Source organism: Pelodiscus sinensis, chromosome 20, assembly GCF_052426305.1.
Source record: "Pelodiscus sinensis isolate ZL-2025 chromosome 20, ASM5242630v1, whole genome shotgun sequence".
Lineage (NCBI taxonomy): Eukaryota > Metazoa > Chordata > Testudines > Trionychidae > Pelodiscus > Pelodiscus sinensis.
Window position 1 is genome coordinate 24,858,836 of NC_143071.1, and position 23,232 is coordinate 24,882,067.

At 43.1% G+C, this 23,232-nt stretch overlaps 1 protein-coding gene across 1 annotated transcript in view; it reads left to right on the forward strand.

Annotated features, from left to right (window-relative positions):
* Window positions 1–23,232, forward strand: part of FOXK2 (forkhead box K2) — a 92,762-nt gene that overhangs the window by 40,948 nt on the left and 28,582 nt on the right. Inside the window, exons 2-4 of the mRNA XM_075903536.2 lie at window positions 15,817–16,011; window positions 21,743–21,890; window positions 22,384–22,530. Coding sequence (XP_075759651.2) covers window positions 15,817–16,011; window positions 21,743–21,890; window positions 22,384–22,530 — 490 coding nt within the window. The remainder of the gene's footprint in view (window positions 1–15,816; window positions 16,012–21,742; window positions 21,891–22,383; window positions 22,531–23,232) is intronic.

Consider the following 23,232-nt stretch of genomic DNA (forward strand, 5'->3'; position numbering starts at 1 on the left):
CTTCCTCTACAGATAACAGATGATTTCTTTCTTTGCTTTTAATTTTTGTAAGACATGAGAAAGCTTGTTCATAGAGGTAAGAAGTTGAATAAGATGTTCACTTCTTTTGCTGAGATCACAGGATATTCTCTTCTTATTGAAATCCAAAACACATCAAGTGGCACTTCATTGAATTTTATCTTCAAAGTTCCATCGCACTGTAGTTCAGTCAGTTCTTCTTCTTGCAGACTGAGTAAATTTTGAGAGAACTCAACAAAAGGGTTCCTAAACCAGTCAAACATTTCTGGTGACAAAGAAGGAAAGTATTGGTCAAGCTTTTCTGTCAGTAATTCCAAATGACTGGTAATTAATGGGATGATTTCTTTATAATCTGTCTGACTCTGAAACTGAAGTAGGAGTGGAAACATTTCAGTACTTCCACTTGAAAGGTGTCTTTTCCAAACCTTGAGTTTATTCTTGAATGCAAGAAGTTTGTCTGTGGAAGTTAGAATGTTTTCTTTTGGGCCCTGCATGGTGGTGGTCAAGGTGTTTAAGTGCTGATAAATATCTGCTAAGTAGGCTAGTTTTAGCAGCCATTTTGTATCTTCAAGAAAGTCAGAAAAACTGGCTTTATTATCTTTGAAGAAAAGCAGTAGTTCCTCTTGCAGCTCAAATACCCTTGTTAAAACTTTCCCTCCTGAAAGCCATCTAACATCAGTGTGTAGAAGGAGAGTCACATGGTCTTTTTGCATATTTTCACACAGCTTTGCAAACATGTGTGACTTAAGAGGGCGCTGCTTTATAAAATTGACCATGTTCACAGCTACATCAAGGACTTGTTTTAAATCCTCCCCAATAGTTTTTGAAACAAGAACTTCCCGGTGGAGGAAACCGTGGGTCGTTATGACATCAGGGTTTTTTTCTTTGACAAGTGTAACAAAACCTTTTATTGAGCCGATCATTGAGAGGGCACCATTGGTGCAAATTCCAATATACTGGCTCCATGACAAACCACATGATTTCAAATAAGACAAGATGTTGAAAATGTCTTGACCTTTGGTTGTTTCTGGCAGCTCTTTACAACAACAAAAATTTTCCATTATTTCACCTTTGTTTTCAAATCGTATGAATGCTAACAGCTGAGTTTTACTTGTTATGTCTATTGACTCGTCGACTTGGCAAGCAAAGTTGGTATTTTTTAGTATTTCAGACAAGACCTCTTCGATGTCATGTGATATCATCCACACGCCTACTAATAGTATTATTAGAAACAGGAACTTTGTCAATTTCAATTTGCCTATCAAAGAGGCAGTTGGTAACGTACAAAGATTACTTCGGTATTGCCAATTGCTGGACAAAAATTCCTGCGATATTTCGAGGGATATTTGGAATTGTTCGCGGTATTTCAAAATTTTTATTTATTTATTCTGTGATTTCTCGCGGATCCCCTGACGATGGTCTGCGGAACCCTGGTTTGGAAACACTGCTATAGCAGAATGCAATAAAGGACAGCAAATATCTCAGAGATTATCACACTGTGTTTCCAGCTGCATCAGAATTTATCAGCATAACCAATTATCACCACCTACCTTGCTGTGTGCCCATTCCACCAGGGCTGTAGCCATATCAATAGCTTACTTCCACAAGGTTCCGTTGGAAGACATATGCTCTGCGGGAACATGAACCTCCGATCAAACATTCGCTGTACACTACGCACTTTCACAGGGCCTCTCTCTCTCCAACTAGAGAGGCCAAGCTGTATTATCTACGACATACTTACCAGATCCAAAGTCTCTACCTCCATAGGCCATATTGCTCTTCAGTCACCTGCTGTGGAGCACCCACAGGGATGTTTCTCGAAGAAGGGGGAGATGGTTACTCATCTTTAGCAGTAACTGACGTTCTTCGAGAAGAGCATCCTTGTTGGTGCTCCACCACCCCTTCTTCCTCCCCTCTACTTTGGAGACGTTTCACCAGGCTGGGTTTTCCAGGTAGGGAAGGAAATGGGGTGGGGCACGGCACACGTGTATATGATCTGCTCACGGTGCATGCGTGGCCCCCCAGGCACTGCTGTGAAGAATCTAGTTTGCAGCGCTAGGATGCGCCAACACCTGCTGTGGAGCACCTACAGGGGATGCTCTTCTCAAAGAACATCAGTTACCGCTAAAGGTGAGCGACCTCCTCTTCTAGCTTGAGTCATAGATGCCTTTTATGGACACATCTCAGTATCTTATGACAGCACTCTTTCTCTACTTTTCTCCTTTTGCTTTCCTTGTCAGATATACTAGAACACTAAAGTACTCCATATAAAGTATTTTCTAGTTTTAATAGGGGTTTTCAGACAAATCTGTTGTTGACTGTGCTTAAAAGTGAATGATGATATTGTTAGAGTGCCGTATTTCCTTTCACATGTTCCTTTGCAGCCAAGTGGTACCTCCATGATGTGCCGAAGGAGGGCATTTCTGAAGTGGTTATCTGTGACTGGCCCACACAGTAGTAAAGGAATATTTTAGCACTGTTGTTTTGTGTATAAAAGGAAGAAATTGCAATTAATTTTACTTTTGTGGTGTTAACTAAAAGCTATGGTATAGTGCAGTGATGTATGGCTTGTCAGGTGCTGAATACCCATTTGTAAATCTGGTACAGGTATAGGCATATAAAACAGATTAAAAAAAATAAAGTAAACTTTATCAGTTAAAAGATGAAATTTAGTGATAGAGACCACACAACCAGACTACCACTGCTGTTGTACAGAGAGATGCTAAATAGTTGAAAATGCAGTGTTTCCATAGGCGCAATTTCTTTTGTATTCACAGACTGGGGAGCCTCAAATTCCAGAGGCATTACATGAGCAGTTTTAATGAATTAGTGTCTGGTTTTGTTGCAGCAGATGTGACAAGCAGCTTTATAAGCTGCTTCCCATCGATCGCTGTTTTCCAGCTCTTTTGTCTCTTTCTTTTGCTTGGAGAAAAGCAGTGAAGAGCTTGGTTTCTACAGTAACTGCTGCCTACATTCCTGCCTGCGGGCCAGTTTCTTTCACTGTCCTTGCAGCCTATGCTGGGCTACTGTATTCTGTTTCTTAAGGGTTGTTTCTTTCCCCCACCTCCTTGGTGGCTTTAATATTTTACCATGTAAGAATCAGAAGATCTTGTGGTAATTTGTAGTTTCAGGTATGAATTTCAAATTAAGCAAAGCATACTTCCAAGAAGGTAGACTAACATTAGTTTTACTTGCAGCTGATGGATGCCAGTGTTTGTATGGTTGGTACTTGAAGAGTGTTAAATATCTGCAGAAGAAGAATTATGGGTGTTGGCTGAAAATCTGGGATGATGCTGTCATTAGTGCATATTTTATATCAGGATGGCAGAGAATTACATCTAAGTATGTGATGCTGATAATGTTATTTACATATACTTCAGTAGTTAATAGTAGTAAGGTGACTAAGGGCAGCTGTTGCCTAGCTTTTTTCAGCCTTCACTCTCATAAATACCCTTTTAAGTAACTGCAAGGAGCGTAGTAATAAATATATATTGTTTATAGTTAAATTACCTTTTTGAGGGGGAAAGAACTTCACGTGATGTGAAGAACTAAAATTAATTTTTTCCTAAGATTTCAGAAGATTTGTTCCCTGAATATTACGAGTCAAATGTAAAAGCACTGACACATGAAGGTTTCAGATGCTAATAGCTTTTGAAAAAAAGTTTTCATGCTTCTTATATTTGTTGTAGGCCAAACCTTTTGCCAGCAATGTGAAAAACTGCACAAGCAAGAAAGCAGTGTTGCTTCCTACAAATAGGAAGACAAATTTTGGATCGGGTTTGCGGTGGGGTTTTTAGCGTGTGTGTGTGTGTGTGTGTGTGTGTGTGTGTGTTGCTTTAAATAAACTCTGATTTGGGTAATTTGTCATCAGTTTCTATCTCAATTAACTTTGGCCATTTACTGAATATCACTCATTTTTCTAAATTAAGTCATCAAGAGCAGCTACACTTTTAAGTAAAGTCAACTATTTGGGGGGAGCAGGGGTGGGGAGGGAGGAAAGGGATTGCATGTCCCCATGGATGCTTCTCTCAATTGTCTCCACATGCTGATATGCCTTAGTGAAACTTCCTTGGAAGTTTCCATTATCTCTACATCCTAACTGGCAAAGGGCTTAAAAGGGTACAGCATATTCTACTGCCAGTATGACAGCATCAGTTCCTCTGCAACAGTCAGCTTCAGGATAGTTTGGAGAGCTCTATATCAGGGCCATTACATTGACAAATAGTTCTTGTCTCTGTGAGGCACATTTTTCCACGTAAACATTGAGCATATGGTGTTACCGTTCATATGCTCTAACAGCTATGGAAAGAACTACCACAGTGTCAGATTTGTGATGCCAAAACTTGCATGTAAATTAGGACTCGACACAAAAGGAGTGTCCCACTACGTCAAGATAATATTCCAGTTGCACGTATACCCAGCCTGTTCAACATTACAATTCTGCAGACTCTCAAGAGGCAGGCACAGAAATGTGCCAGTAAAACAGAGTGATATCACACACGAGAGTCAAGGTACAATAATACCGCTTGAGTGGGGGAAGTGAGCACCTGGAGTCTAAACATCTCAGTACCACATCTCAAATGGCTGCTGACTGCTTCTAGAAGGATCTGGAATTAGCTCTTCTTTGCCAGAGAAACATGAGGGCAAGGGACTGGACTTGATGACCTCTCAAGGGCCCCTCTAGTCCTAGTATTCTATGACACACACATATTGAGGGTGGCTGAGGAAGAGGAAAAATATAAATGTTCACAAACATCTTATCTTCACCAGCTAATGCATACTTGGGGATAAATAAATTGCAAATATGAATATATGCAGGGTGTGATGAACAGCAGCGAAAGCTGCTCGCCAGCACCGCATTGCACGTGGTATGCACCACAAATGAACGGGACGCCTGGCTGAAATCTACTTACAAGGGGCAAGTAGATTCAATACTTTGTCGAGCCCTGAATATAGGTATTTAACACTTTTACAACACTCACAAAATTCCTAAAGAAAAACATGGATATAAATAGTACTGATTAAACAGCAGCTTAAAAATACACCAGACACCAAAACCTTGTCATTTGGGGGAGAAGATTCAATGTAATTCCCTTTTTATTACAAGAAAATTAGTCCTCTTTCCCCTCTAAGTCTCAACTATAGAATTTCTTATGATGTTAGTGGTTGACTTATTTGGGTATTCTATAAGGAATTTTTACCATTATCTCTGGTAATGGTATTATTATTGGAGGCGATTGGTATGTGACTTACAAAATGTGTCAATTTGGCATTCTCTTAAGCAGCCCTAGCTTGTTTAAGCTAATGTTACAAAACATTCTGTTTATGAATTGTTCACTTTGCCTATGCCAAGCAATATGAGCCTGTGAACTTGAAGGTTCATGGTACAAAATTTAGGCCATGTCTGCGCTGGCACACGTAAAGCGCCAGAGGTTACAGCACTGCTCATAGAGCACTTCAGTGAAAATGCTGTTGGGTGTCCACACTGTCAGTCACCAGCACAATAGCACGACCACACTCACGGCATGTGCAGCACCTTCGGAGCAGTGCATTCTGGGCAGCTATTCCCACAGAGCACCTCTGCTGCAGTAGAGGTTTGAGGGGTGGCACAGGGCATCCTAAGTCCTGTCCGAGTGCTGCATGGTGCATCACCTCACCTCCCAGCCATCAGTGCTCTTCTGTCTGCATTTAATGCCATCTTTCAATGGTTTCTGTGGTATACAGCTCTACCTCCTCGGTATGCAGGAATTGATCTACAGCTGTTGATGAAAATGCTGCTAGGTTTCATGAATGCCAGTCGTCTCACCAACACATCACAAATGGCAGTCAAGCTATTCCCAAAGCTGCAAAGTGATGAGGATCTCGGGCAGGATTTTTCCAACATTCTTGGGGCATTCACAGAGGTGCTGAGCACAGTGGAACGCTTTTGGGCTGAGGAAACAAGCACTAAGAGGTGGACTCATGTAGTTATGCAACGTGGGGATGACAAGCAGTGGCTGACAAACTTTTAGAAGAGGAAAGACACTTTCATGGGACTGTGTGCTGAGCTCACCCCCCACCCTGCACTACAAAGACATGCAAATGAGAGCTGCCCAGCTGGTGGGGAAGCGTGTGACGATCACACTGTAGAAGCTGGCTATTCCAGACAGCTTTCGCTTGGTCACCAATCAGTGTGGAGTGGGAAAGTTGATCATTGGACTAGTGCTGATGGAAGTGCACAGGGCCATCAATCACATCCTACTCCGAACGATCAGGACTCTGGGCAGCATGTGTGAAATTGTGGATGTCTTTGCACAGAAGAGATTCCCAAACTGCAGTGAAGTGACAGATGGTGCCCACATTCCAATTCTGGCACCAGACCACATAGCTTCTGAGTACATTAACCACAAGGGGTATTTCTCCATGGTTGTGCAGGTGCTTGTGGATCACTGTGGGTGTTTCATGGACATTAAATCCGTCTGATCTGGAAAGGTGCATGACATGTGCGTATTTTGGAACATTGTCCTGTTAAACAAGCAGGGACTTTCTTCCTGGACCATAAGATCACTGTGGGGGAAGTGGAAATGCCCATTGTGATTCTCCGAAATCCTGCCTACTCATTAATGCCATGGCTCACGAAGCCATTTACGGTGACCATTGACGGCAGCAAGCAGTGGTTCAATAGTAGCCTAAGCAGGTGCAGAATGACTGTGGAGTGCTTTTGGCCATTTAAAGGCCCATTGATGATGTTTATATGGGAAGCTAGACGATGATATCCCTATGGTTATTGCCTTGTGCTGTACCCTCCATGATACTTGCAAAGGGAGGAGTGAAAGCTTCACCTACAGCTGGACTGCTGAGGCACAGTTCCTGGAAGCCGAGTTTGAACAGCCTGAGACCAAGGGTATTAGAGGAGCACAGCAATGGCCATAAAGGTCAGCGATGTCTTGAAACACCAATTTGATGCTGAAAGTCAGTGGAACTTGTTGCCATGCACAGGAGTGCAGTGGCTCATTGCTAGGGCGTTACTCTGATTGGTCTTTGCTCAGCACTTAGCGCTACAGTGACTGTATCTTTGCTGGGGTATGCTTGTTTGCTTGCTTTCATGTAATGGAATAAAGATTGCTTTGAAACATGTAAGATTCATTTATTAAACTCAGCAAATGTAGGACACTCGTGAAGCATGAAGCATCTGCACTGTGTGGAGGGACAGTGACGGGGAGGGAGAAGAAGCAGAAGGTGAGGCATGCCCCAAGAATTGTACAGGTTCGTGTATGTCCAAGTTTCATAGGCAGCACTGCTTTCTGATGTGCTGTGCAAAGGGGGCTGCAGTTCATCACAGGCATTGAGTGCATCGGGAATCCGCATGGATGAAGGTTGGGTGGGCAGGTGTAGCCCTGAGCTGCCAGAGCAGCGGCCAGTGTGCTTGGTCACAGGGCTGGGCCTGCTCCAGCACCAGCTAGTGTGACTGGCTGCAGAGCCACTCCAGTAGCCAGCTCTGGGACCAGCTGCTCATGCAGCCCTGGATTAGCCATACAAGCTGCTTCAAAAATCACAGAGATTGCAGGAAGTCATAGTATCCATGACTCTGCATCTTCTGAAACAGACATGGAGCCTTACTCATAATATATTTCCCTTTGAAAATCGGAGGTGCTGATCCAAGGAATTGACTCGTTCTTTAGGGGCACATGGTCTTGCCACACCATATCTTGATCATTACAAAACAATTTCAAACCGAGTGTTGTAGGACAGTGGCTCTCAACATTTCCAGAGTACTGCCCCTCTTCAGGCATTTGATTTGTCTTGCATTCTCCTAAGTTTCACCTCACTACTAATCGGACATAAAAATTCACCTCACTTGCTTACAAAATCAGACACAAAATGTGAGTGTCACAGCATACTATTACTGATAAATTGCTTTTTCGTTTTGTCTGTATGAAATTTTAGTGTGTACTGACTATACTAGTGTTTTTTATGTAGCCTGTTGCAAAAGTAGGCAAATACCTAGATGAGCCGAGGTACTCCCTAGAAGAACTGTGCGTACCCTCCGGGGTAAGCTTACCTCTGGTTAGAAACCACTGTTGTAGGGGATGTTCGAGCATTGGACTTTAAGTTTTAGTGCCTCAAAGGACACATAACTGAGAGTGAAGAGTTTGAGGTTGTTGCATGCTTAGGTGCTGAGACAGTAGTAGAAATCCAGACAGGTGATAAGCTCCAAGAAGAGGAATTACCAGTGAGTATCATAGAGCTGGAAGAGACCTCAGGTGGTCATCAACTCCAGCCCCCTGCCCAAGGCAGGACCAATCCCGACAATCAACCCAGCCAGGACTTTATCAAGCTGAGACTTAAACACCTCTAGAGATGGAGATTCCACCACCTCCCTAGGTAACCCATCCCAGTGCTTCACCCCACCCTCCTAGGGAAATAGTTTTTCCTAATATCCAGCCTAGACCTCCCCCACTGTAACTTGAGACCATTGCTCCTTGTTCTGCCATCTGTCAGTACTGAGAACAGCCTTTCTCCATCCTCTTTGGAACCTCCCTTCAGTAAGTTGAAAGCTGCTATCAAATCCCCCCTCACTCTTCGCTTCTGCAGACTAAACAAACTCAGATCCCTCAGTCTCTCCTCGTAGGTCATGCTCTCCAGCTCCCTTATTTTGTTCGCCCTCCGCTGTACCCTCTCCAATGGGTCCACATCCTTTCTATAGTGGGGGACCCAGAACTGGACACACTACTCCAGATGTGGCCTCACCAAAGCTGAATAAAGAGGAATAATCACTTCTCTGGATCTGCTGGCAATGCTCCTCCTAATGCACCCTAATATGCCATTAGCTCTCTTGGCTACAAGGGCACACTGTTGACTCATATCCAGCTTCTCATCCACTGTAATCCCCAGGTTCTTTTCTGCAGAACTGCTACTCAGCCATTCGGTCACCAGCCTGTAACAATGCTTGGGATTCTTCCATCCCAAGTGCAGGATTCTACACTTGTCCTTGTTTAACTCATCAGATTTCTTTTGGCTCAATCCTCTAATCTGTCCAGGTCACTTTGGACCCTATTCCTGCCCTCCAGTGTATCTACCTCTCTCCCAGCTTAGTGTCATCTGCAAACTTGCTGAGGGTACAATCTATCCCCTCATCCAGGTCATTAATAAAGATTTTGAACAAACCTAGTCCTAGAACAGATCTTTGGGACACTCTGCTAGAAACCAACTGCCAACCTGACATCGAGCCGTTGATCACTACCCATTGGGCCCAACAGTCTGTCCAGCTTTCTATCCATCTTACAGTCCATTTATCCAATCCATATTCCCTTAACTTGCTGGCAAGAATATGGTGGGAGACCGTATCAAAAGCCTTGCTAAAGTCAACTTATATCACGTCCACCGACTTTCCCATATCCACAGAGCCAGTTACCTCCTCATAGAAGCTAATCAGGTTGGTTAGGCACGACTTGCCCTTCGTGAATCCATGTTGACTATTCCTGATCACCTTCCCCTTTTCCAAGTGCTTCAAAATGGATTCCTTGAAGATCCCCTCCATGATTTTTCAAGAGACTGAGGTAAGGCTGATGGGCCTGTAGTTCCCGGGATTATTGTTCTTCCAATTTTTTAAAGATGGGCACTACATTTGCCTTTTTCCAGTCATCCAGCATCTCTCCCGATCTCCACTAGTTTTCAAAGATAATGGCCAAAGGCTCCGCAGTAACATTTGCCAATTCCCTCAGTACCCTCGGATGCATTAAATCCAGGCCAATGGATTTGTGTGTGTTTAGCTTTTCTAAATAGTTCCTAACTTGTTGTTTCCCCAACAAGGACTGTCCACCTCCTTCCCATACTGTGTGGCCTAGTGCATTTGTCTGGGAGCTGAACTTGTCAGTGAAGACAGAGGCAAAGAAAGCATTGAGTACTTCAGCTTTTCCCACATCATCTTGTCACTAGGTTACCTCCTTCATCCAGTAATTATGCATGCCTTCCTTCCACACATTCTAGGGATGGCAACATGTAGATGTCTATACAATTAGCTGATAAGCTTTGGCTTATTGGTTAATCATATCAGCTACATGCATTCCTCTCCCTTGCTGCTTCTGTATCCTCACCGGAGCCGCTTCTTTCTCTCTCCCCCCCCCCCCCAATTCCTTGCTGCCTCTGATAGAAAGGCAGCAGCACAGAGGGTGAGGGGGGCAGGTGGGAGCTATTCGCGTGGGGAGACAGCTTTTAAGAGGCTCTCCATATGTGCCTCTGCCTTGCTGCCTCCTACAGAGGCAGGGGGGCAGGTCAGGCAGGAGCCGGGGTTGGTGGGAGCCAGTTCCCCTCAGCACCGAGCCACATGCCTTCTCCCCATGCGCTGCTGTCTCAGACCCCACGCAGACGGGCTATTACCATGAGCTCAGACCCCCACGGACAGGCTGCTGCCACCCCACACTGCTGCCTTATTATCGGAGGCAGCAGCGTAGGGTGGCAAGCAGAACAGGTCTGTGGTTTTTAAACCAGCTTCCCTCGCAGACCAACTCCTGCCTGCTACCTTGTGCTGATGCCTCTGATAGTGAGGCAGCAGTATGGAGTGACGGGCTTCCTGGGAATGGGGCCGGGAGCACATTGACTGCTCTTCTCTCCCCCTCTCCGGGACCATCAAATAGTCATGTAACTGCTAAAATTTTGGGTGATTACACAACTATTCAATTACGTGGTAACATCCCTAACACATACCACTCCTCCCACACCAGTGTGGACAGTTATTGAAGCAAAGAAGGAATGCTGGAAATGTGGATGTGGCAAGTACAACCCTATTGTGCATATTTTTTCCTGACACCATTATCTAGTAGCTTCTTGAATTATTTTTGTTTATTTAACACTTATATTGCAGTAATTCCTGCCTGGTCCCATCTTGCTAGGTGCTATACAAACAGATACTAAAAGACAGTCCTTGCTTCCAAGGAGTGATTGGAAACAGTTGATCTTCACTTTTTTCTCTGCCCTCCCCAGCTGTATAACTCAATCCCCACGCTCAATCCCAGTCTTTTCTCATTGTTTTCTCAGAGTTGTAACTAACTGATTTGGTGCCTGAGGCAAGACCATCCTTGGCGTGGGCAGGGGGACTGACGTGACGCAAGGCATAAGCGAAGACAGTGTAGTAGCTATTTTTTCTGTGCCCCCTCAGCCATGCGCCTGAAGCAAGTGCTTAAACTCCTCCTACCATCAGAGGGAGGAGGGTGCTTCCGGTCACCTATGTTGAATGGATATGAGCAAGCACTCGAAGAAAAGACCTGTTTCCGTAACTGCTGTTCTTCAGGATGTGTTGCTCGTGTCCATTCAACATCCTGCCCTCTTTCCCCACAATTGAAGTTTTCCAGCAAGAAGGAAGAGATGCTGGGAGCACTCTGATTGGTAAGAGGAGTTTAAGCACATGCTGACTTCAATACAGCTCATCCGGTAGAATCATCCTCTCAGATTTGTTGCGTAAGGGCATAGTGCATAAGAACTATGTTACAGCCTTGAAAATCTCCTGGACAGGAACACTGGCAAGGAAGGCTGCAGGAGGTGGCTTGTGAGAACTGAATGTACTCCGACAAGCAGGGATGGCTGGGCACACACCAACTGGTAGCACATCCACAAGCATGCGGTTAGCCAGTTGGAGATCCTCTGAGTGGCTGTTGGGAGCCCCTTCATTCTCTCAGCATATGCAACAAAGAGCTGGGGCTACTATATATCCTGTATAATGCAGCATGTGCATACCACTCCTGGGGGCACCTGAGCTGGTTCCCCCTACAGTTACTGCTAAGAGGAAATCTTACGGCATTGATTTATGTGGCAAGCACACACACTTACATTGAATGGACATGAGCAACATATCTTGAAGAACATCGGTTATGGAAACAGGTAACTGTCTTTTCATGGTGCGCTTTTGTAGCAAGCATTGCAATGTATTTACGTGGCCAGGTATGCTAAACATTTATATGCCCCTTCATGCTTCGGCCACCGTTCTGGAGGACATATTTCTATGCTGCTGATGTTCCATGTGCTAGCAGTCTTTGATGATGACGTACCATATGGTGGCTGTTTTAAGAACACTTTCACTGCAGTTTTGAGAAAATGAAAAGATGGTACCAATGTACAGCTACAGCACTCAATCAAAAGTTTAAAAATCTGAAGTGCCTTCCAAAATGTGAGAGGGACGAGGTGTGGAGCGTGCTCTCTGAATACTTAGCAGAGCAACACATTGATGTGGAAACGACAGAACCGGAACCAACCAACCAACCAAAAAAAATTCAACAATCAATGAAGGAAAGATTTTTATTTTCTATAAAAAGAGCAAATCCAGTCTTTATGGTATAGCAGTAATGTTTTCTAGTGTTTACTCAAGTTTTTCTGCATTTGTCATCTACAGTCCTTCATTGTGGCGGTTAGTTTAAAAACAGCTAACTAGATTGCCAAGTGAAGGAAGAAGAGTGGTTCATTTTGCTTTCCTGCTGCAACCAGTGTGCAATGTTTTGGCATAGATTCTGTTCCCAATTTAGTACATCAAGTATGCTTTGGAAACAAGTTGTCTGTTAAATTCAGACATAGTCCTTATGAAACAAGATTGAAAGGAAGGTCACAGTCACATTTTTTTCCCTTTTACTCTTTAAGCATGTAACAGGAAAATATGTTCCATGGTCACTAGCAGTGAATGTCCATGTTTGCCTTAGATACATCTATCCTTAAATGTGCCAAAGTTATAGTGAGACTTGGAACAAATGCTTCCCTTATATATGCTAAACTGCCTCCAGATTGACCTAGTTTTAAAAATAGTGAGATTTTTGAAGGTTAAATTAATGTTATCCTTAACAATAAAACATTAATTTCAAAATTGGTGCAATGGTATTAAATATCTACCACTCACAATAACATTCCTTCTTGCACCTATTCCAAAGCTGCTTTGTTTCCTTTCTTAATAAAACTACAGTAGAATCTCAGAGCTGTGAACTGACTGATTAACCACACAACTCAGTTGGGATCAGAATTACACAATCAGGCAGCAGCTGAGATTTTAAAAACACACACAGTACAGTACTATGTTAAAAGTAAACTACTTTAAAAAAAGAGAGCAGCATTTTTCTGCCTCAAAGTCTCAAAGCTATATCAAGTCAATGTTCAGTTGTAAAGTTTCGAACCAACCACCATGAACATGAACATTTCGTGAACATTTCAGAGTTACAGTCAACCTTCATTATTCCCTTTAACTCTGAAGTTCTACTACAAATCTGTAAGAATCATTTAGCAATATGGTTTCTAAGGTTTGTTTGTAGATAGTCATTGGCAAAGGCTGTCGGCGAGGGACATGTAAACATGCCCATGGTTTGGGGTCTGTTGCATATCTAGCATGATTTCAGTCCTGTACATATCTAACCGATTTCAGGGGAGGAGAGGGCAGCAAAGCATCTAATATTGTTAGATTATTGCTGATCCTGAGCAAAAGGTACCTGAAATACCTGAAATAGTCTAGTGGTGCTATGGTTAATAACAGAATTAAATGTAGATACATGCCTATCTGTTTAATGGTATACCAACTATAAATAGCATATTCTCTTGTTTAATTGGGACAATTTCTATATGCTGTAGTGCTCACCTAATGAAGGGGGAAGGAAATGTTTTAAAAGCCCATTAAATGAGTGGTGTGTGTGTGTGTGTGTGTGTGTGTGTGTGTGTGTGTGTGTGTGTGTGTGTGTGTGTGTGTACGTGTACACACACATAGATATACAGGCAGTCCCTGGGTTATGTCAATCTGACTTACGTCGGATCCCTAGTTACGAACGGGGGTGGGGGGGGCGCAGCTAGTGCGGGGTGCCTCCCCCACTGTCGCCGCCTCCGGCAGACCAGGGAGATGCGGAGCTATTTCCCCGCCCCCCCAGCAGAGCAGGCTTTTCTCGCCGCGGAGGACGCGGGCGGCGCGTCTTGGCGGTCCCGATGCCCGTGTCCTCCGCGGCGAGTCCCCAGCAGCTTGTCAGGTGGACTGCTTAAAGGTTCAGGGGCAGCCCACCATGCAGAATGTCCCAGAGGCATGGTTCAATGCTTTTTATGGAGAGTTTTGAAATTGTGGAGTTTTGTTCTGAATAGGAACAAAATGTTTGAGAGCCCCTGTTGTTTAACCTTACTAAATAAATAAATACAAATAAAATCAAATAATCAAAAGGTTGGCTAACAAATCTGAAACCTCCTCCAGTAAAATTGCTTTTTAGCAGAAAGCTGGTTCATTCACTTTTTCAAGTAATTCCTGTACGAGAGAGCACATACTTAGAAAAAATATAAATGAATAAAATAACCGCATTTTCCTTGTGCTTTTACCTCAGTACCTAATATGCTGTCAAAATCACAGAATCCATCCATAAGTATCTCTGTATGAAAACACACAAGAGAAATGGACTTTCATTTTTGCATTAAAGTCATGTACATAGTTAATATGATCCTATATAAATTACTTTGCATCATCTCTTTACATTTGATGGATCCCTTTTAAAAAACACAGGAAAGAAAGGAAAAAGAAAACTACTGGCAATTTGACACCTCTTTATACTTGGAGTTTGAAGGCAACAGTGGGGGAGGCACCCCGCACTAGCTGCTTCCCCCCAGCAGATCAGGGAGATGCGAAGCTAGCGCGCCCCCTCCCCCCCCAGCAGACCAGGGAGACGCGAAGCGGCTTTTCTCAGCAGACACCTCAGCTTGAGAATAAAGGACTGAGGAAAGTGAGGTGTGGGAGAATAAAACTGAGCTCTGGAGAAATGTTTGGCTAGAGTTTCCCCTACAATATGTACCAGTTCCGACTTATATACAAATTCAACTTGAGAACAAACCTACAGTCCCTATCTTGTACGTAACCCGGGGACTGCCTGTAGATAAAATTAAACACTTTGCATATTGTTTATATAACTTGATTTTATGAAATTTAAATAAACTAAGTCTATATGTTTGCTATATTAAGTTTTTATTTTTAAGTGACTATATTTTTTGTGTTAAATCTGTCTATTTTTTAATTTAAATTAAGGCTACATTTGTCAAGATTGTTAATTTCTGTATTGCCTATTGCTTTTATGTTTAGGCACCATTAGCATTGCTTTATTCATAGTAAAGTGGTTTAGGAGGGGAAAAAAAACAAAAATTGCTTTTAACTCATACTAGTGAAATTATATACGCCTTAATCCCACAAACATGTAGGTACCTGCTTAATTTCTCTGAGTAGTTTCACAATAAGACTGATCAGTGTAAAGTTAAGTGCTTCATAAATATTTGCAGGATCAGGGTAATAGTGAACAAAATGATACTGATGAATGGATTTTGGAGGACGACTTGTTAGATCTCTAGTAGTTGCTAACAGTTCAGTATACTCACACTGAGATTTGTGATTTTTCTGTGGCTATATTGATTGTTAGGAACATTATAAAAAGCAATTTACAAATTAATGCACAAAATCCATTCCTTCTGATGCCATTGATCAGATGTTTTCAAAATAATACCCCATTTGGAGTATATTTCCAATTCATCTCAAGATGGAGTACAGGAAAACTAGAGTGAGCTGCAGCTATTAAAATTAATGTATGCAATTATATTATATAAAGTCTAAAATTGTGTGTGTGTGTGTGTGTGTGTGTGTGTGTGTGTGTGTGTGTGTGTGTGTGTGTGTGTGTGTGTGTGTGTGTGTGTGTGTAAGTAAAATGAAGATAACTGCAGATCATTGCCCAAGATACACTATTTCCTACTTTAATTGGGGTAAAGTTTTGTTTGTGAGTTACACAAAGTCTGTTGTATTACTTGTAAACCTGTTGCATATATATTTGTGTTTTTCAGATGTACTTTCAGGTTTCCCAGCACAAATATCAAGATAACATTCACAGCTCTGTCCAATGAAAAGAGAGAAAAACAGGAGTCCCCAGAGTCTCCAGTGAAGCCTGTGCAACCCCAGATCTCTCCCTTAACAATAAACATTCCAGACAACATGGCTCACCTGATCAGCCCTCTCCCTTCTCCCACAGGAACTATCAGGTATTTAAATCTTGCAACATTGCATGTAGGGTAGTACATGATTACAGAATCAATACAGGACGTAGCTCATTACAATAATGCTTATGTTGGAGCTCAGAGTAGCCTTAGATGAGCCTTAGAGTAGAATTATAGCATTGTGTTTTTTCAGTGGCTACCCATTCACAGAGATACAAATCTGTTACCATCATGACGGTCTGACTTTAAATAGACAAAAGCATGTCATTGGGTTAAGGCTGTGCTCTGAACAAGCAGTGAATGAGGCTACATTTCCCAGTGGCCGAAATATTTGGACACACTAGAGTGAGCTTAAGAATTAAGCATCAATCTAACTTACAGTTTTCTTGCTTTTGTTGGTCTTCATTATCCCCATGACAACATTTTAATGTAGTTTCTATTTTTATTTCCATTATTAATGCTATTCTTAAGCATCGGACTGAAAGCCAGTGTCCTCAGTAAGTTTGTCAGCAGAAAAATGTTTTAGCAGTTTGGCAATGCTTACATTGAAAACCAATGAATAAAAACCGAGTTTCTTACTGACTAGTGACTGCAGTCACTAAACTAAGTGTCGTATTTATAGTATATCAAAACACAGTACTTCTCCTGTTCTTGAAGTTTTGGTAGGTGAGGTTAATTTGGGTCTGTCAGTTTAGCTGTGTTGATTAGAGACTTGCCACAAATGTTTGGCTTGTTAATTGACCTTCTTGCAAACTGCTAGAAGAGCATTTTGAGTAGAATTTTCTGACACAGCTAAGTCACTTAAATATTTTTGAAAATTCCATCTCTTCCTCACTAATTCTGGTAGATCTGCTTGATTCAATGAATGTACAACTAGTATGTCTGATTCTGTTTTGGGTCATATTACAAAGTTTAAATTCAGAGCTAAATGCGTTGATACTCAACAGGAGTAGAGCTCTTCATTCCAGTTTTGTGATGGTAATTGTGTGGTGTTTGGAAATGGTGCATTTGGAAAAAGAGATTTGGTAGTATAGCAGTCGTCTGGTTTTTATTTAAGTCAGGAAAAAATATCTTTCACAAGAAATGACTGTATTCACAAATATATTTGAATAAATGTGTCACCATTGCTTTTGCATTTTCTCAGATGTTGCAGTCCTCTCCCAGGACTATTGAACATAGTTGTTCAACTATTAAACTAGACCATTAAAAATCACTATACCATTCTGAGGGTTTGGCTAGGTTGACATTTTTTCCTGTAATTCATTGTGTTGTGTGAAGGATGTGTAAACTTGCTTTGATTATGCCAGATGTGTTGCATGCTGTTAGTTGATATGTGTAAAACTTACACTGCACAGTACTGACCAACATTTTTTTAAAAGTGCTGACCCTCAGACTCTTAATCTTCAATTGAAGGCCAGTTTCACACACCATGGATAAAATTCCGGCGGCCCTGCTGGACAGCCCATTAAGAGCTAACCTTAAATGTTGGAATTGTGGAGATAAAGTTTCTCTTGAAGAAAAGTGTTTTTGTATGATACTGTATTTACATTCAAGAAAATGTCAGTCACTTCAAAGGGAGACAGCACAATCTTCCTGTCTGCCTGCAAAGCAAATCCTGGCACATGCTACTTTTTGTCTCACCCTTCCAGGTGGTATCCATTAGCACTAGTTCTTCGAGTGCTTGTTCTCATTGATTCTAGTCAGGTGTGCATGCACTTCATGCGCAAGTATTGGAAATTTTTCCTGTAGGGTCAGTGAAGCCCCTTGGAGTGATGCTGCTATGGCAGCCTTTATAGACCACTGCTTCCCTGACCCTGTCTTCAGTTCCCTCTTACCATCTGTGGCGGTGTTGGAACATTTCTCCCCTTCTCCTGCCCCCCCCCCCCCATCCTTAACTAGCATTATACCTTGTTGTGTTAACTACTCAACAGTTAGTTACTTTTCAATTGTAAAACTCAGTCTTTAGTAGGGGGCAGGCTCACCCATATTTATTGGCCTTCATGGGCACCAGGATATGTCAAAAGGCCAAAGATTTAAAACTTGGACAGTTAGCAAAAAGTCTATGCTAAACAGTGACTCCCACGAGGTGTGCACAAGGTGTCTTGGAGAAGAATATCAGTCCAAGAGGTGCAAGATCTATAGGGGCACCAGGCGCAAGCTGCATATGCAGCGTGCCGTCATCGGTATGTGAAATGGCACTGAGAAAGGACTCTTGGGTTAGAGACTCTCGGCACTGAAGCCTACTGGCACCAGCTGATGCATGGCACCGCTATACCTCTCTGATGCCGAAAGGTTGGTAGAGCGTGCTGTCCTTACAAGACATGCCCCTCTCATGATCCTTCCCAGCACAAGAGAATGTTAGCATGTAAGGCTTAGCAAGATCAGCCATTGACTCCAGTCAAGCAGGCACAGTAGAGTCTGGCACAAAGTGTCTTCCTTGAGAACCAGAATCCAGTGTACAAGCCATCTACACTAGACACCTATGAGGTTGCAAGGGACCGCAGAGCGATCTCTGAGACTGGATCCCCTCCAGATACTGTCATGAGTGCCTCAGTCCAGGGGACATAGATCAGTGTCCTCTTCTCCCCAGCACTTGCCCTCACCAGCACAGAGGGATCATGGAATTCCTTCCCCGGCACCAGAGACAAGGGACAGATCTACTCCTCCAGAAGCGGTGGAGCACTGAGCACATGACACGGTTCTCTGTCCCGAATCAGCCAGCACCAATCATCCCCAAGGTTGTGCTGGCACAGTTTTCCAGCACTGCCTTCGCTCAGTGCAGACCCCCGTCTCTGGGTTCATTGGCGCCCCTCAGGTCATCTCTCTCTGACTGTCAGAAGCAGCCTCACTGTATTCAAGCAGAAGCCACACCTGCAAGCATAGACTCGAAAAGTCAGTGCCTGGCACCCACAGTGGCCCCCACCCCACAAAGGCTCTTTTGGACACCCTGAGCCTACCACCAGTCCCATGGTGCATCCAGGACAGGGCTGGGCAGTAATTTTTGATTGGGGGGGGGGGCACTCTCAGATTTTGGAAAAAGGTCAAGGACTGCACTTCTCCATGGCGGGGGTGTGAGGTTTGGGATAGAGGTTGAGTGCAGAAGGGAGATGGGGTTGCAAGAGAGCATGTGGGGTCTGAGAGGGAGTTTGGGTGAAGTAGGGGGTTGTTACCTGGGAGGGGGGATTAGAGGGACCAGGGTCTGCAAGGAAGTATGGGTACAGGAGTGAATTTTGACCTGGAGGAGGAGTATACCAAGGAGTGCAGGGGCTGGGAAGGAACTGTGATCTGGGTTAGGATGTGTGTGCAGAGAATTTGGATGGTGACCTAGGGAGTTAGTAAGTGGGAAGGGCTGGGGTGCAGGAGGCAGGGGCAGAGGTGTTGGAGGCAGACTCTGGCCAGGAGTCATTTACCTTAGATGGCTCCCAGCCAGCAGCCCAACAGAGTTCCTGAAGCAGAATTCCTCCATGTGCTGCTCAGGGCCGTGCCCCTGGGGGCTGAAAGACTTTGTGCACTTTCCACCCCCAGGCCAATCATCACAGCTGGGGGCAGAACCTTGGAGCGGGGGAGCGCATGAACTCTCGCCCCCCACCAGGTTTGTGCGGCACATAGAGGGTACCGCCCACTGTTCTGAGGAGCTGGCGGCTCCCTCTATGCGCCGCATGCCCCTGGTAGGAAGGGGGAGAGTGAGCGTGCTCCCTTGCCCCCAGGCCAATCGTCACAGTGGAGAGCGGGGCTTGGGGTCAGGCGTGCATGGAGTCTCTCGCCCCCTGCTAGAGGCACGCCTCGCTGTTTAAAATGGCTGGTGGTTCCCTCTAGGCACCACACGCCCCCGTGGAGGAGAGCTGCCAGCTTTGGGGTCTCAGCAGGTCAGCCTCAGGCCAGATCAAATGACTTGGTGGGCTGGATCTGGCCCGCTAGACTTATTTTGCCCACCCCTGATCCAGGGGCTCAGACTCACCCCCATTCCAGATCGCTTAGGGACTCTCAAGCCTCTCAGCCACCGGTAGCCAGTGTCTCTAGATCACTGCAGGGGACCACGGACGTTGTGGAGACAAGAACCTTTGCCAACACCAGCTTGGTGCAGGAAGAGGTCAAGATCCAACCCAAGCTGACCCCCCTAACACCACAGGCATCCTTGTGTCATCACCAGATGAAGCTGTGGCAGGCCCATTGATTACAGGCATATCCAGAGCTCCACCAACTAGTAGTCTGGAACATGAACTTTGCAGGTGGAGGAGGTGCTCATTATTGACTAGCAGACTAGAGCTGTGTGCCAATCAGTGATTCCTAACGCCGACCCCACCTCTGGGGAATAGATGCTTGGGAGTCATTTGACTGGAATTGACATGAACAAACTCTTGAAGAAAAGACAGTGGCCTGTTTACACGTAACACATGTTCTTCAAGATGTGGTGTTCACATCCGTTCCAATACCCGCCCTCCTTCTCCTCTGTTGGAGTATTCGCCATGAAGGAACCAAAGCAGGAGTTGAGGTGGCAGTAATATATAAAGCCTGTCATAGCAGCGCCGCTCCAGGGCGCTCCACAGCCGACCCAGAGCTCCTAGGGGAAAAGTTTATGAAACTTGTGCACACAGCACAAGCGCACTTGATTGAAATGGTCATGAACAACATATCTCGAAGAACACCAGTTATGAGAAACTAACTGTCTTTTTTTCCTTGAAGTTTTAAACTTTATATATTTGGATTAATCTGTTAATCTAAACTAGTATCTTGGATTTGGAACAAATCATGTGGATGGGAACTTGGAAGACTTCAGATACCTGCTTTTATTTTCCTAATTGTGTTTTTTGTTGCTACAGAAAGCGGAATTGAATCCTGTCATTATGTAAACATTTGGGGGGCTTCTTGCATTACATCAAAATATTTAAGCAGTGAAAAGATTGCTCACTAACTGTTTCTTAACTGTAAAGGGACATGGGGAATTCCAGAAGAATAGCTCTTTGTACAGCTGTCTTCGGGTACGCTATAAAAGATGGAAAAAACATCAATTTTCAAAAGATATGGTAAAAAATCATTTGAATTTTAGAGTTAATATTTTATACCTTCCTAACAGTAATGAGCCGTAGCAGACTGCCAGTTATCAAAGTTTACCCTTGCCTACTGTTTTGTTGATGTGTTTTTCACTATGTCATCATTTCACTAGTATTTGGCCTATTCAGTTATTACTTTACGTGAGGATTTGTAGTGTTGATTGATACAGCTCAGTGTCTATATTCTAAATAAGTTTACCTGAAATATGTGTTTGATTAAATAAGAAACATCCAGAACTTTCTTGTAGCTTGTAACCATTATGTTTTCAAACATGTTGTTTCATCCAGATAAACAGTACTCCAAGATAAACAGAGTTTGTGACTAGGCTAAAAACAAGATTTGTGGAAATTTCTCATAAGACCTAATTTCTGAAAGCTTTCTAATCAGAGGTTCAGATAAGCATCCAGAATTTTTGGCTGTATAAGTAGACAGAGCCTCTAACTAAAATGGACGCATTGTCAGTAACGCTTACATAAATACAATATAATCTACAAAACAGTTAATCCTTCTTGCTTTGAAGAGAGCGCCTGAAATCTTGTTTTCTGGAGTGATTCTGATTCTTACCATGAGCTATAAATTCCGTTTATAATAGAAATACTGACAGATCTTTTACAGCAGACTGGGAGCGCTAGTGAGTTTTCCTGTAACTAGAAGTATTTGATTAGATATAATGTGGTGATATACTGTATAACAAAATAGTAGGATCCTTTTTTATATTCTACAGTGCTGCAAATTCCTGCCCGTCTAGTCCGCGTGGTGCAGGCTCTTCAGGGTACAAAATGAGTCGTGTAATACCATCTGACCTACATTTAATGGCTGACAATTCACAGTCAGAAAACGACAAGGAAGCATCGGGTGGTGATAGCCCAAAGGTAAACGTTACACAGAATGAATTCATAATAAAATCTTGACCCCAACATACCAATGTTGGAAATTTATCCCATGTATATTAACTTAGACATGATTTGGCATTCAGAAATTTAAAAGGGATAGAAGATAGAAATCTTTTGTGGTTTGATATGCCTTATATCTTGATTTTTTTTTTTAAAAAAAAATAGATTACCAATGAAGATTTTCATGGCTGTTTTGGCTTCCAATTATTTGCATGACCATCATTTCTTAGACATTTAGATTCATAGTCCTTGTTTAAATTTTGTATTCGTTTCTTTTAATTTTTACTGCCATCTTAAATCCTCCTGATTGGAAGCTGTAAGTTTGGTTTTAGCTTTCCTTTTTGAAATCCGCAGGTCATCCAGAAGTGTTCAATATTGAAGTTGATAATTGTATTGTTTACATTTTAGCTAAGAGGTATATTGTAAATTTATGAAGGCAAATATTTTAAGGGTTCTTTTTTTTTTTTTATAGGATGACTCAAAGCCACCTTATTCTTATGCACAACTAATAGTACAAGCAATTACAATGGCACCTGATAAGCAGCTTACACTAAATGGAATTTATACGCACATAACTAAAAACTACCCATACTACAGGACTGCAGACAAGGGCTGGCAGGTAAATTTCATTTCTAGTATTTGTTTTAAAAGTCATGAATAAAAACAACTATTAGCATGAGAAATAAATGATAGGAAATATGCCAAGCCAACTTGTTTTATTTATACTAGTTATATTTAGTGACCATGACCGCTCTTCAGTAGATTTTTGATGGACTGAATGGTTCTTAAATGTGTATTGGATGGGTTTCTAATCTTAAAATCTCTAGGTTGGCAGAGGCTTTGTTGTACTATGGCAGCATCATTCTCTAGCTTTAGCATTCCCCTAGATTTCCAATAGGGGAATTAATAGGATTTCTATTGAAGAAAAAATATAAACATCATATAGGTGGCTGTATCAGAGGCAGCAGCATGGAGTGGGAGGCAGACTACATGGGGAACTGGTTTTTAAACTGGCTCCCCTTGCAGAACACCTGCCACGCTGTGCTGCTGCCTCTGATACAGAGGCAGAGCCCCTGTTCATGGGGCATCCAAACTGGTACAGAGCTCTGATACAGAGGCAGCAGCTCAGGAGTAGCAGGGGGCTCCCCAGGCCTGGGCCAGGAGCGCACTGGCTGCCACCCCTGGGGATTATCAAATAGACATGTAGCTACTAAGATTTCATGCGATTACAAAATTATTCAGTTACACGATATCTAACCTCCCTACTTGTGATGTTACCTCAGCAAGCCCAAATGAAATCCCAAATACTCTGACTACAAAG